Source organism: Ascidiella aspersa, chromosome 5, assembly GCF_963924565.1.
Source record: "Ascidiella aspersa chromosome 5, kaAscAspe10.2, whole genome shotgun sequence".
Classification (NCBI taxonomy): domain Eukaryota; kingdom Metazoa; phylum Chordata; class Ascidiacea; order Phlebobranchia; family Ascidiidae; genus Ascidiella; species Ascidiella aspersa.
In genome coordinates, this window is record NC_139451.1 from 16,511,005 (window position 1) to 16,524,508 (window position 13,504).

Sequence of the window (13,504 nt, forward strand, 5' to 3'; positions counted from 1 at the left end):
AAACGCAGGATATTTTTTCTCTTTCGCATTTCGTTATTCGTTCGGGTTGGCTGATCAACAAGTGTGTGTTCGACAATTAATAACATCAATCAAGCGGTCTCTGTAATTCATCGGGCCCGCTGCTTCTTTGACAAACTACACACGAGTCCATTTCAAATACTTTTTGACTATTTTAACTACTTCAGTGCGAAAAATTTTCGAATGATCTTTTTACATTTTCGTGCTGTCTATTGAAATAGATTAGCGCTTCTCTACTGTTGCGCCGTGGAAGGCTGCCAAGTGCGTCGCGGACAAACGGAAAACGTATTCAAAAATATTGGACATATATTTTTCAACATTTCTTTTACTTTTATTTTCGGCAATGCAATTAAAACTTACAAGAAATTTTTCAAAATGCCGTTTTTCCCCCCAAAAATTCGCGCTCGCATAGCTCGCCAGGTGTGCACTCAGTTGAAAAGGTTAAAAACACTGAACTAGAATCAAATAACACCGGGGAAAAGCGATCTTCGTTTAGTATTGCAGGTGGCGAAAGACGTGCTTTTAATTTAGCGTAGTCCCGTAAATGGATTTACCATAATCGATCACATATATTTCACGGACTTGTTTTCGTTTTTTTCCTGAAGTTAACGATTGCACACTAAGCGGTTTCGCAGCTGGCGCCTGGCAGGAGTGTCGGCGACGCACGTGTGACAGTGTATTTGGCGTCTAAAAGTTTGCTTTTGCTGGACGTTAATTGGCTGTTTCTGACGATTTTTATTATTTATGACGTCATTACAATCGCTGTTTTATGACGTCATATCTGTCACTATTTTATGACGTCATTAACGTCAGACGGAAAAACGTGGAATTCCCGAAGTTGAAAATTCGGGACCCCCCCTTTTTGGATTTCTCGATACGCCCCTGATATTGATGTAATACGACACAGTATATACGCTTTATATACATAAAGTCTAATTTTCAAATTTATTTTTTGAACATTCCACAATTACCTTTTTGCAGTTGAATTTAATGCGCGGTAATAAATAAAGAGGCAAGGCCATATAATAAAGTTAACCCATCGTATAATGCAGGGGAGGGTGCTAGTAATACTTTATACGTTTCATTTTTGGTTGAAAGAGATGTTAAGCAAATTTTTTTAACATAGAATTTTTTTCCAGCGGATGTTATGAGATATTTTTCCCGGATGTGGGGTTACTGAGGTTTAGTTTCTTTTTTGTGTGTGGTGGGTAAAAAGAGTTTAAGTGGATATTATCCGGCGGGTATTGGGAGATATCTAGATTTTTTTAGAGGGGACACAATTATTTTTTTAAAGAAGGATTATTTTAATTTTGAATGCTTGGACATATTTTGTAGTGTTCCCCTTAGGGGCCTTAAATTAGGAAACAAAAATCGTAAAATAAGTGCGGTGCGTCGTATAAGCGCACTAAGCCGTATAGTATACCCATGCCGAGCAATATCTCGTAAACCGGACTCGTTTCTCAATTTCGTAGTAGTGTAGTAGCTTTGTGTTCCAATAAGCGCTAAAAACAGTATTATTTTGTTACATATTTATACCGTTTCTTATACGTATTTTTGCTTAGTTTTTACCTTGAGACCGTTGCTTCAATTGTATTCGTTAGCAAACTGCTCCCCCTTTTTCGCATCAGTAAAGTTATGGTGAAAAGGCTGGACATTTTCGACCCATATCTGTTTTTGCTAGCAGAAACAGGTAAAGGAAAAGTTTTGGGGTAGGTATTTGTTTAATAAAGGAGATTTTTACGGGGCGGGGTTGATAAGACTGAAACAAATGATTTTTGCATGGTCTTTACAAAAAAAAAACATTACAGAAAATGTATCCCTTGGCTAACTACCCCTTTGCATCCACCTGTAAAGTCGTAGGTGAAGAAAAAAAATTTTCAGCTCATCGCTATTTTTTGCTTGCACAAGCAAGTCATGGAAAAGTACAACTTATATATACTCTAAAATTAAAATTCAATATAATATTACAAGGATTAACCTGGTAAATAATCCTATTTATGATGATCCAATTACTTTTACAAACCACTCTTTAAAATATAGCCCCGAAAAATATCTCATTGTAGCGATGACGCTTGTACGAAGCGCTCACTGAAGTGTGTATAACATGTTGTACACGAGTAACAAGGATGAAAACGTACGCAAGAAAAAGTCCAATGTACGCTTCGTCATCTGCAGTGTGGAAACTCGAGTGTGACATTAATTAGGTCATCCTCGAGCTGTCAGCAATTATGCTGGGGGAGACTGCGTGCATAGAGTCGCCACACAGCTCCCCCCAGAAGCGAAAAAAAATGACGAACAAGGCGAAAAATGACAACAATAACAGTATCGCGCCGGCTTCCGAACTTATCGATGGGGCCTGTTGGGCGCGTAAGCCGATCGGGCCGAAGTTGCCGGTACCTCAACCCGCTGTCCAGCCGGTGCGTGCGTAACCGTTCGCGGTGTTTGCGTTGCTGGAGGCCGAACTGTTGTTGCTTTGTTGGGAGGTCGTCCTCATCGGGGCGGTTAACCGGATGCTTCATGTCCAAGTGCGCTGGTTTAAGGCGATCGACCGACACTAGCTGTCCATTTCCGCCGATGTCCAGTTTGCATGCCTTGGAACCGTATTTGATTACCCTGAATGCCCATCGTAGGGAGGCGTTAGTGGAGGGCGGTGCGAGTCTTTGCGTACAAAAACATAGTGCGAATCTTCAAAACCTCGAGGTATGGATGTCCGGTAGATGGAATGGCGTAACATAGGAACCGGGGTAAACGCTCGAATAGCCTCCTGAAGGTGCACTGTTTGTCGTCGGTTGCCCATTGAGGTGTCGCAAAGAAGCGTTGTGCCATTTGGCCCTATGGCGACATCCTCCAGTTTTTGGTTGGAAACTGCGATTCGATAAACCTGAATTTCATGTACCTGTTCACCTGTTGCGCCTTCGCAAGCTCGCTGTAGTCCAAGTCGACAGTGGCTATACACAATGCTGATTGTAGCACGAGAAATTGTATCTGCAACATGGTTGTACTTTCCTTTGATGTGTTGAACGTCGGTCTTTAGCTCTGCTATAGCGGTAAGATGGCGTTGTTGACAACTGGGCCATGGACCTGAAATCTTTGCAAATGCAAAAGGTTTGTGATCCTTGTACGCGGTGAAGATACGGCCTTCAAGAAAATGCCGAAAATGTCTTATAGCTAAATGCAAAGCTAACAGCTCACGGTCGAAATCGCTGTATTTAACTTCTGGTGGTCCTAATTGTTTACTAAAAAACGCCAATAATCGCCATACGCCATCAATGAACTGCTCGAGTACTCCACCGATTAAAGTTTCCGAAGCGTCGACGGTTAAAGCCGTTTTAGCATGCTGTTGATGGTGATTAAGTAGGGTCGCATTAGCCAACGCAACTTTAGCTGCTCTGAAAGCCATTTCCAAATCATTTGTCTATACCAGCGTTTTTGGTTTACCTGCAAGCGCTTGATAAAATGCTGCAGCGGGAACAAAGCGATTATAAAAAAATGTACACAAGAGTAACAACGATAATAACGTGCGCTAGAAAAACGCAATTGTTCGCTTCGTCATCTTTAGTGTGGTAACTCGAGTGTGACATTAATTAGATCACCCTCGAGCTGTTGCACGCCAGCAATTATGCTAGAGCCTAACAAAAACAACCGCAACCCCGTATTGTTTTGCTTGGTTTTGCATCTGACAAATTTGTCGTTATATACTATTAACAACCTTATTTTAGGAACTATGTTACTTGGTGACCCTTAAAACTAAATTCAACTTGCACTTTCTTGATTAAGATCATACCCAAGGAACAAAGTCATGATTTGCTATCTTTGTCGCATCACGAACGTGCTAAACCATTTTGCGATGATAGGAGCAAGGAGCCGGAACGCGACATTAGCTATCCACAATTTAAAGAAAACCAGTTGGTAACTGTTTGTTTTTTCAAACTATTTTAAACAAAATCCCCCATTAACATCTTGCCACTTCTATAAGTGCCGTCTTCAATTTGGCATTGTTGCGAACTTGCGATTATTAAACTTAGCATTGCAGACTTGAGTCTATTAACATGGAGGTTCGTATTGCTCGTGCACTTAAGATTCTCAAGTGGAGCATTTTTTATGGCAATCTGTTGTATTTTTGCCCTTCGATAGAAATTTCTAATTCCCCCATAATTTGTATTTCCCAACCACAGAGCCAATCTCCACAGAAGAATCCATTTAACGCCGACTGGGACGTAGTTCCCAGCCACTTGACTCTGACAGCTCCTCCTGCCAAAAGCGGTATTTTACCTGAAGCTAGTCGTGTAAAGATCGTCAACAGGTCTCTGTGTTCGCTCGTGTTCGATGTTGTGTGGCCTGCTCATTATCTAACAATCACACCGAACCAAGGTCATGTCGAACCTGAGTAAGAGAAGCAATTGTTACATATGATAACATTAATACGAGCGACATTTACATTGCTTGCACCAGTGGTTCTCAACCTTTTTTATCTTTCGGGCTGGTAAAATTTCAAAACAAATTTTGCGGAACCGGTGGACCTTAAAAAAACAAAATCAACCCAAAATGCAAATATGACAAAAGTATGCAACTTACAAGCAAAAAATGGAAACTTAAATTCAATGAGCAATTTGCTGCTGTATCTTTGATATCACACGTGTTATACGTGGTTCTATTAAAGTTTTTCACATACGTGGTTCTATTAAAGTTTTTCACATACGTGGTTCTATTAAAGTTTTTCACATACAACTGGTCCTAAAATTTAAGACTTAAACGATCTGTAACCTACTTTTAATAATGTATAGCAGTCTTGCACTTCTCAAAACCGGGCTGCAACAAGCAAAAAAAGTTTTGCGGAATTCGGGCGTTCGGCACATAAAAGAGTTTTTCATTTTGCATATTGCTCAAAATAACGAGTAAAACAGAAATTGGACTTTAAAGGTTTATTAGTGCAATAGTACGCACAGCACCTGTGGGCTTGATAGATTTCCTAAAACGGACAAAAGCGTATTAAAAATGGATAAAAACTAAAACCATACTACTGACATAGTAAAAGTTAGCAAACAATAGTTTTGGGGTACAGCTAGGTTGCCCTCCGTGATCTGTTTCTGTTCGTGGTCGTGTTTTTACAAACTCGCTGTGTTGTGGCCCACAACAGACTACTCCGCGTACTTTGGAGTGGAAAAAATTCTTCAAAGGTTAATATATTCTAAGCAACTATTTATTAAACTAGTTCTCACTGGCTGAAAAGTTTGCTAACCCCTTAATTTGTCACTAAATTATATAGGCATGCAGTCACTTCCAATTCTTTTACACATGACTAACCTATGCGCTATGTTAGTTTTTCGCCAATTAATAGAGCAATTATTGTGATCGTGCAATACACAAGCCAATCCGTTCTGATAAAAATAGAAGTAATTTAGTAAACCGAAAAATAGCATGACATCCTAGACCGCAAGCGGACTGCGAGCCGTCTGTTGCGCAGACCTGATCTAAAATTTTTTAATAACACTTTCACGTTATTTTCTCCTGTATTTTATTTATACCGTTGCTTGTTATCCAACGTGGTAAATACCCTCCACTTTAAGTTTAATCTTGTTTTTCTTGTCCGATGTGTATTTCTAGCCTTCTTCTTTTTCAGATCAGTGTTCGTTCTTCTTGTGTCCGCCAATCCATCACTGACATCCAGGCCTCAACTGCTGCCTTGGACCGGACAGGCTATTTTGGTGGCAACCGGAACAGGGCCAAACCGTGCCGGGACATCACGAACCATTCGACTGCAGATCGAGGATTCGCCACCTGTGATATCATTGGCAAGTGCCAAAAACACGACGGGCGAATGGAATGTCGTGACAACACCTAAACCCACTTCTCTAGTGTCACCATCCGGCAATTGGAAAAGGGATTTACAAAGGTGTTCAGGAGATGCTTCTTTGGCTGACCATCGTCAAGGCGGCTTAATTGTAAAGAACACTGTCGTCGACTTTCACGACGTTGTTTCTGGAAAAAGTTCAAGTTCGTAAGACTATAATCATCAATTAATTTAAGACTAAATACTTGGCGTTGCCCAGGTTAAATAGGGGTAGTTACCAGTTTTTAGGCTCAATGCTGGCCCGAAGTTTAAATTGTCCCAAAGGCGTTGTTCCGCTGATGTCAATTTGTCGTTTTGAAAACGATGCTAATCACGAACATCTAACTTTTCCGTTGTTAAACAACTTGCGTAAAGCCATTCTGTACTATAAACCAATCCTATCACAGTTCGGGTCGCGACCCACAGTGGTGTTGATAAAATTGATATTTTTTAATGTTTTTTTTTTATTTTTAGAACCATAAAACTTCAGAAATAGAAAAAAAGGAAAGGCGAACTTAAGGAATTCCCCCGTTTTTCGTCACCAATCCTATCAAAGTTCGGGTCGCGACCCACAGTGGTGTCGATAAAATTGATATTTTTTAATGTTTATTTTTATTTTTAGAACCATAAAACTTCAGAAATAGAAAAAAAGGAAAGGCGAACTTACGGCTATAGCAGGCAACACTTCGATAAGTCCGCCAAACATGAAGCAAAAAAGACCTTTTACTTTTTGTCCGTGTTAAATATTGGCGCAGACAGCAAACATGCAATGCAGGCTGGAATAATCTTGCCAGCCTTTTGATGACAAGCATTTTTGGCTTTAATTCTTCGGTTTTTTGGTCGCGCCCCTAAACTTAAATGATGTGTTCGTCAAAGGAATGTATCAACCTTTCCATATTTAGGCGATAAACAAGATTATTAAGAAGTAAATGAAGTAGCAAATAGTTAATTTTTTGTGACATAAGAAAATACATATGTGGTATGCTGGGACTGGAGTTGCACATGTCTGCTTATCTTACTCTAACAATCAGATTAAATCAGATTAAAAGCGAGAAAGAAGTTCCTAAAATTGAAAGAAATTTTTTTTGAACTGGGAGAAATTTTCAATAAAAAAATAAAGGTGTGTTATAATCCAAGTTAATAAAACTTGTTTGCCGAAATTAGAGTCACACAGTGAAGTGCAACATGCCATAGTAGGTATATTACCTCTTGGCTGAATAGATATGAAACTGGTTTATTTAATTGTATAACCTGGAAAATATAACAATAACCAGCAAACAATTGCAGTATGCTTGCTGTCGTTGGTCATTTGGATTTTTTTGATTAAACCTTTAACGGTAGACCTACACATTGAAATAATTCAACAGTGCTTTGCGGGCCACGAGCAACGTGTGGCCCGCGGCCCCTGGGATTATGGCCTGCCCAAACTTTTCTAAGTTTGGCTTTGCCTTCTGAATTGAAAAGGTTTCCAGCTTGTAATTTAAGTGAACCACGTTCGGAGGATGTCAGCAGCATGACAATTTGTATTTTTTTTATTATTTAGAATCACAGCTAGAGTTTCGAAACATGTTGAAACTTGACATCAAGTGGTGTATAACGTCATTCTCCCCCCCGTTTGTGAAAAACACCGACTCATCAGGTGATTACATATCAGCTCTTAGTTTTGTGTAACTATGATACTGTTTAGATTATGTGGTGCACCGGTGCCGGCCCGCGTCAACACTCCTGCCGGTCTGCCAAATATATTACAACTTTATCTCTCAATTGCAAAATTCAAGATGTTGAAGGCTTATCCATCAAATTTAGAACTTCGCCAGCTCCTTAATTTGCAGCATTGTGACGTAACATATAGAGTTAATGGTCTACTTTGGACTTCATTGTACGTTAGTTGCAATGCTGCAAGTGTTTTGGCCAACTGTTTAAAAGTAGGCTACAACTCGTTTAAGTCTTAAACTTCAAGACCAGTTGTATGTGAAAGCTAAGAAGTGTTTTAGTTGCATACTGTTGCGCTAATAAATTTTGGGTTGATTTCGATTTTTAAAGGTCCACTGGTCCGCAAAACTTGTTTTTAAATTTTACCGGTCCGTATGCTAAAAAGGTTGAGAACCACTGATGTGGTTCATTCATAACACTTCATGCTTGAAGTTGTTTCACAAACCAGTGGCAAATAAGGCTCTAGTTCAGGCATCTAGTTTGATATAGACTTCTTAAAAACAAATTTGCTCTTTTTCCTTTGTTTATCTGTTAATTTTATTAATTATAACGACTGATGATATGCATCTATGTAATTGTAGGGACACTTGAGCTCACTGGTGTTAAGTTTGTGCTGTTTCTATAAAACGCCTACAGGTGCCTCCTATATGGCCCGCAGGTACTGTCCTGATGGCCCCTGCTCTAGTGACATAAATGGTTATTAATTACCTAAAGCAGGATAATTTAATAGGTGATGTGTTCCGATCGACTTACGCCGCCTTCATATTCTCGCAAACATCTGGACAACTGGAGCCAGGTGCTCGCATCCTAGTCGATATAACATTTAATCCGATGAGCTCTGGGCTTTACACTCAGTACTGGGAAATTGAGGTATAGTAGACTTCCCAAACTAGCAGTTGTGCTAAAGATGTTTTAGACTACTTAAATTTAAAAAAAACGTAAGGTCTGTCTTTTTTTGTGCGCAGTATAACGAAGTATCGGACACGACAGCTCTAACGCTCCGGCAAGTCAAGATTTCCCTTCAGGGACAGGTAATATATGTTAATATACACTAAAACAGCAGTTCTTAACCAGTAGATACTAAACAACTCAAAATTAAAATGTACAGGCTTGTAAGAGTTGCGGTACAATTCAGTACTAGAACAACTGGATAGTTATTAAAAACCTACACTTACACAATCCAGTTTGAAATTAAAAAAATATTTGCTGTTTTTTTAGTGCCTTTAACCAATTCAGGTTTGTTGTTGAACAAGCGTACATAATACCCTTTAATATTCGGCATTTACTTTAATATTTGATATTTTTTGGCAGATTAAAATATGAGTATTGCATTTGATCTGAAAACAGCAACAAATTTTTTGATAAGGCACTTGCCAGCTGAATAAGTGGAAATTAATCAACACTTGACGTAGCAACTTGTACTTGAATTGGCAAATTCAAAATCTTTTCCTGCAACAAAATATAACTATATTACAGTGTAAGCAATAAGGAAAATATTAAACATTTTTTTGACAATGTTTTATTTGAAAATATAGTATGATTGCCTGTTTTTTTAAACGCTTTATGTTGATTTTATTCAATTTTGACAAATTTTGACCTATCGTGTAAATTTTGACTTTTTTGACAAGTCAAAAAACGATTGCCCCACTAATAACGTGTCAATGCGACAAAAAAATGTAAACTTCATATGAAATTAATAACACTCTTTCAGCGCTTAATGATCTGAATTTTTGTTTGAGTATAGAATTGCAGTTGTTTTTGTGCTTTACAGTGCATTAATGTGCAAAATCAACGACCGACCATGAACACCAAAGGAAAACACAAGTCAAACAAGTGAGGAGGATTTTAATATGCTTTTGCCAACATGCATAAGGATGTGCAATGTTCATTTAAGTCCTCACTGCCAATAAAGTGAATCACGTATTTTCATGGTTTCTAAAACTAAACAGTATTTCACCCTATATTCTAAACACAATTTTTTTAGGGACGACATTTACATCTCAGAGAACACCTACAGTTTTGAGAAGACCCCGGTCGGCAAGTCGTGCATACTTAAAATTCCAATAAAAAACAAAGGAAAAAACTCCCATACAGTGAGTTGTGTTTTTCATCGTTATCGTTTCAAATTGCAAGTTATTTAACAATATAAAAATTGTTATTGATCATATCGCACATTGAAGACAATAACTCATCTTTTTGATTTTAACTCATCCTTTTTAAATGCTAAAAAGTTACAAAAGTAGTATAGGAAATTTTAAAACACATAAGGGAACGGTAAATGTTAAATGTATAAGAGCTTGAGAGATCTATAAGTAGCTTTGGGTTAAATATATTGTGAAATTTTTACTTGTAGAAGTGCATTTTTAATAGATATAAATTGATTCCTTCCTTGTGTAAGCAATGTATTACATTACCGCTTATATGACCACACCAAGTAATGTGTGTTAATCCAGGTTAATCATAAACATACAGAAGCGGTATAATTACGAAAGTTTAATAATAATAATAATAATAATATAAGGATTAGTACTGTAAGCAACTGCAACTGAGATAAAAGACAACAAAGCTCTAGCACAAAGGCTATACCCTTACTGCTCAAAGTACAAACACAAAGTGAAGGTCAAACTAAGATTAAAATTACATGTGCCCAACACATTAATCAAACAACATGAGAGATAGTGAAACATACGAAACTTAAATATTTAGACACCTTAACAAATGTTATTTAAGTGATTTCCTTTAGTTAACTGATGTATATTCTTAAACTTTGATGCCAACATTTTTTTCTAGAATACACAAAACAAAACAGAGAGTGGTTGTCTGTGACACCTTTTATTGGCAAGCTTTCATGTAATTGATCCTAGTACATGATTTCATTCCATAGTGAACTAGGAAAGATTGCTGCATTCAGTTTATCTGGCATTGCTAAGGTTTCAGCAGCTAAATGTCCGCAGGTGGCCCAAATTTTGCGCACAAGCTGAAAAAAAGTGCACAAAGTGACAAAAATATCCAACAAAAAAGTGCCCAAACTTTTTCACCGAATTCACCTCCGTTTTTATTACCTCACAAATATAATTTGTAATTATTTTGGACTTGCTTTGTCCATCTGACGGATGTTTATGTTGCTATGGAGAGACGGAGCAATATGCGCGAGAGATCGAGAGGCGTTGCATTAATCTTAATTAATTTACGAAGGGCTTTTATTTCTGAGGTATCGAATTCACATGTATCCTGTTGCTTTCATTTATCCGAAATTGGAATTTCCTGTATTGTAGGTACATACTTTTACTGGTTCACACTAATAACTCAAGTTCAATATACTTAAAACAATGTTCATCAACCTTTCCAAAGGAGAATAATTGCTCAATGTTTATAATCACTATGTTCTTGAATTCAGTTGCCCGTCATAACAAATCATCAACAACATAAACAAATATATAGGGTGGTCTAACATTTTTTTTCTTAGTTTTCAAGTAATACCTGTTCAGCAGTTTGCCTCCTTAAGCGGTTAAACGTCAACATTTTATCTAAGGTTTCCCCTTGTAGAAAGGCAGTTTTTATATCACTAGATTTTAATTTCCAACCTTTTTGTTTTGCAACACAAAAGAAAACTTGTAATCCATCTATGAAGCACGCTGGGGATTCCTTGTCAAGTTCTTTTCGATTGTGTTCTTCAAAACAATGTGCAACCAATCTTGCCTTTGGTTTCAATCCAAACGCTGGACCTTTTGATTTGCCAACCCATCAGACAGACACACACTTTTTGATTATTGGAAGGCCCTTCATCATACACTGTAATTCTTTTCCAACTTTTTAGTTCATATATCTTTGCTTCCCTTATCATTATAATAAACTTCGAAGAAATATCACAATAGTAAACTTTATCCACATGAACAGGTTCAAAATCTTACTCTGGAATGACTTATGATTCTTTTGCTTGGATACTGATTCCAATCCCCTAACATTTTTTAAAATCAACCAGCTCTTAATACCCTTAACATTTCTTGGAATGCAATATTCTATACTATATGCATTCTTGTATTTGCCATTTGCATTTCCAGTATGACTTAGCATTTCACCTTGGTACATATGTCCTATCATGGAGAAACTGGATTCCCTGAAGAGTGAGGTACCTTTTGACAAAAAGTCAGTATCTATTGTAATATAATCTGCTGCATCATTGGCTATTGTGCTGATCTTTGCTACACTTGGATTAGAATCTTCATCACTTGAAGAATACCTTTGAGTTTTGTTTTCATCTTTAAAAGACTCTCCTGTTTAGCAACCACTGCTGGAACCGCAGGACTGTGATCTTCGCTATTTCTATTCACATGTTACACCCGACATGTATATACCCTACCCTTATACTGACCATCATTCCTATAACAATGGGACCATCTTAACCTAAAATATATGCCGGTCCATGCCAGACATGGGTATTTTCTCTTGTATAAAACACTTTGTCTCCTACTTCAAAAGACGCCATTACTTGGCCCTTGTTTTTCTGAAATTAATGCTCATATTGCAACAATAGCTTTAAGGCTGGAGAGAAACTGTTGCAACAGATCTTTGTAATTGTCAGTTTTCTTGTTTCCAAGAAATTTGTGTATACGTTTTAAGAAAAGTTTTCGAAGCTCTAAGCTTTCTTTCAAGACATAGATGACACTAAATTTAAGTATTTTACTACTTGTCAAATGTGAGGCCCATTGAATATTCCAGCTTTTAGTTTTTCTTGAGTTAACCAAGGAAACTTTAAGCAAATACATTTAAAGCATTCTTCATAAAAGTTGAGAGCTTTAGCATATTGCTTCATGAGCTTTGATATGCCAAGGCGAAATAATGATCTTCTGCTGTCATCAGTAGACTATCTCTTTCAAGAAGAAACACATTCCAAGTCCCATGTTGCTGTTTGGATCCCAATAGATAAAAAAACAGGAGTACTTTGTGTATCCAGATTGTTGCCAAAGTAAAAATGTCACCATTTTCAAGCCGAAACAGATTTGCTAACCATATTGATATTTTAATTTGTTCGAAGCAAGCTTGATGTTTTCAATTTTATTACGTTTTGAGCTGTCGATAAAAGTCTTCATTCCTGAGAATTGTATCATTGCAATATACCAAATAATCTTATGAAATAAAATGTTATTAAAGGATTTATTCTCTCTTCCTGTTAAATGTTAACGCTGGTATCTGGATGCAGAAGACGTTTTTCTGGTAATCTCTAAGGTAACAATTTCTGCAGACTGTATGGAGAAATCCATAATTAAAATTTTTGTAGACTAGTGAAATCATATCATTATTGCTGATTGAAAAAAAATAGTTATTTTTTGCTCTAAATAAACTGTTTAAGTTACATTCAGTAAGTTTTTCTTTCTCAACGTTTAGGCCCATTAGCAGTAATTACAACAAAGTGGGGTAACCCGGACTTATTTTGATCGAACTTATTTTAATCGCTGACTGACATGGGAAAATATGATTTCTATGCTTCGCGCGCGCATTTTAACAGAAGCTTGCACAAAATATTTTCTTACTGTTGTTTTGATAGTTTGTCCATAGACAAATTAGAAATATATTTGTAGAATACTTGCAACCTCTGAAAAGCAAAAAATAAAATTCTATCTTACAAATTTCGCAGTTCATTCTCGTAACACAAAAGAAAAAAATGTTATTTTTTAAACAAAGTGCCATTTGTAGGTAAAACATGTTGGACGAAACATCACCCAGTAATAAGTTAAAGATGTTAACCTTTATTTCTAGCTTTACTATTACCAAACTTTTTCTGTTTTTGTGAGTGAATGGTGTTTTGTCTAGGAAAGCGTTTGCGGAAAATGTGAGCGTAAAATGTCGTTTTGTCCATCCTTTGTTTGTTTATGCGTCATACTCTATGGACTCAAGATCAATATAAACAGAATACAATTTTGCTTCGAGTAATGTGTAAAAATT

The 13,504-nt window shown here is 37.1% G+C and overlaps 1 protein-coding gene across 2 annotated transcripts in view; it reads left to right on the forward strand.

Moving 5' to 3' along the window:
* The window catches only part of LOC146145120 (uncharacterized), a 71,507-nt gene that overhangs the window by 55,743 nt on the left and 2,260 nt on the right, over window positions 1-13,504 (forward strand). For both annotated transcript variants that reach the window (XM_083389605.1, XM_083389606.1), the window contains exons 39-46: window positions 3,796-3,927; window positions 4,194-4,405; window positions 5,639-6,012; window positions 7,392-7,487; window positions 8,292-8,431; window positions 8,527-8,592; window positions 9,333-9,394; window positions 9,546-9,654. In XM_083389605.1, the coding sequence (XP_083245731.1) occupies window positions 3,796-3,927; window positions 4,194-4,405; window positions 5,639-6,012; window positions 7,392-7,487; window positions 8,292-8,431; window positions 8,527-8,592; window positions 9,333-9,394; window positions 9,546-9,654 (1,191 nt within the window). The remainder of the gene's footprint in view (window positions 1-3,795; window positions 3,928-4,193; window positions 4,406-5,638; window positions 6,013-7,391; window positions 7,488-8,291; window positions 8,432-8,526; window positions 8,593-9,332; window positions 9,395-9,545; window positions 9,655-13,504) is intronic.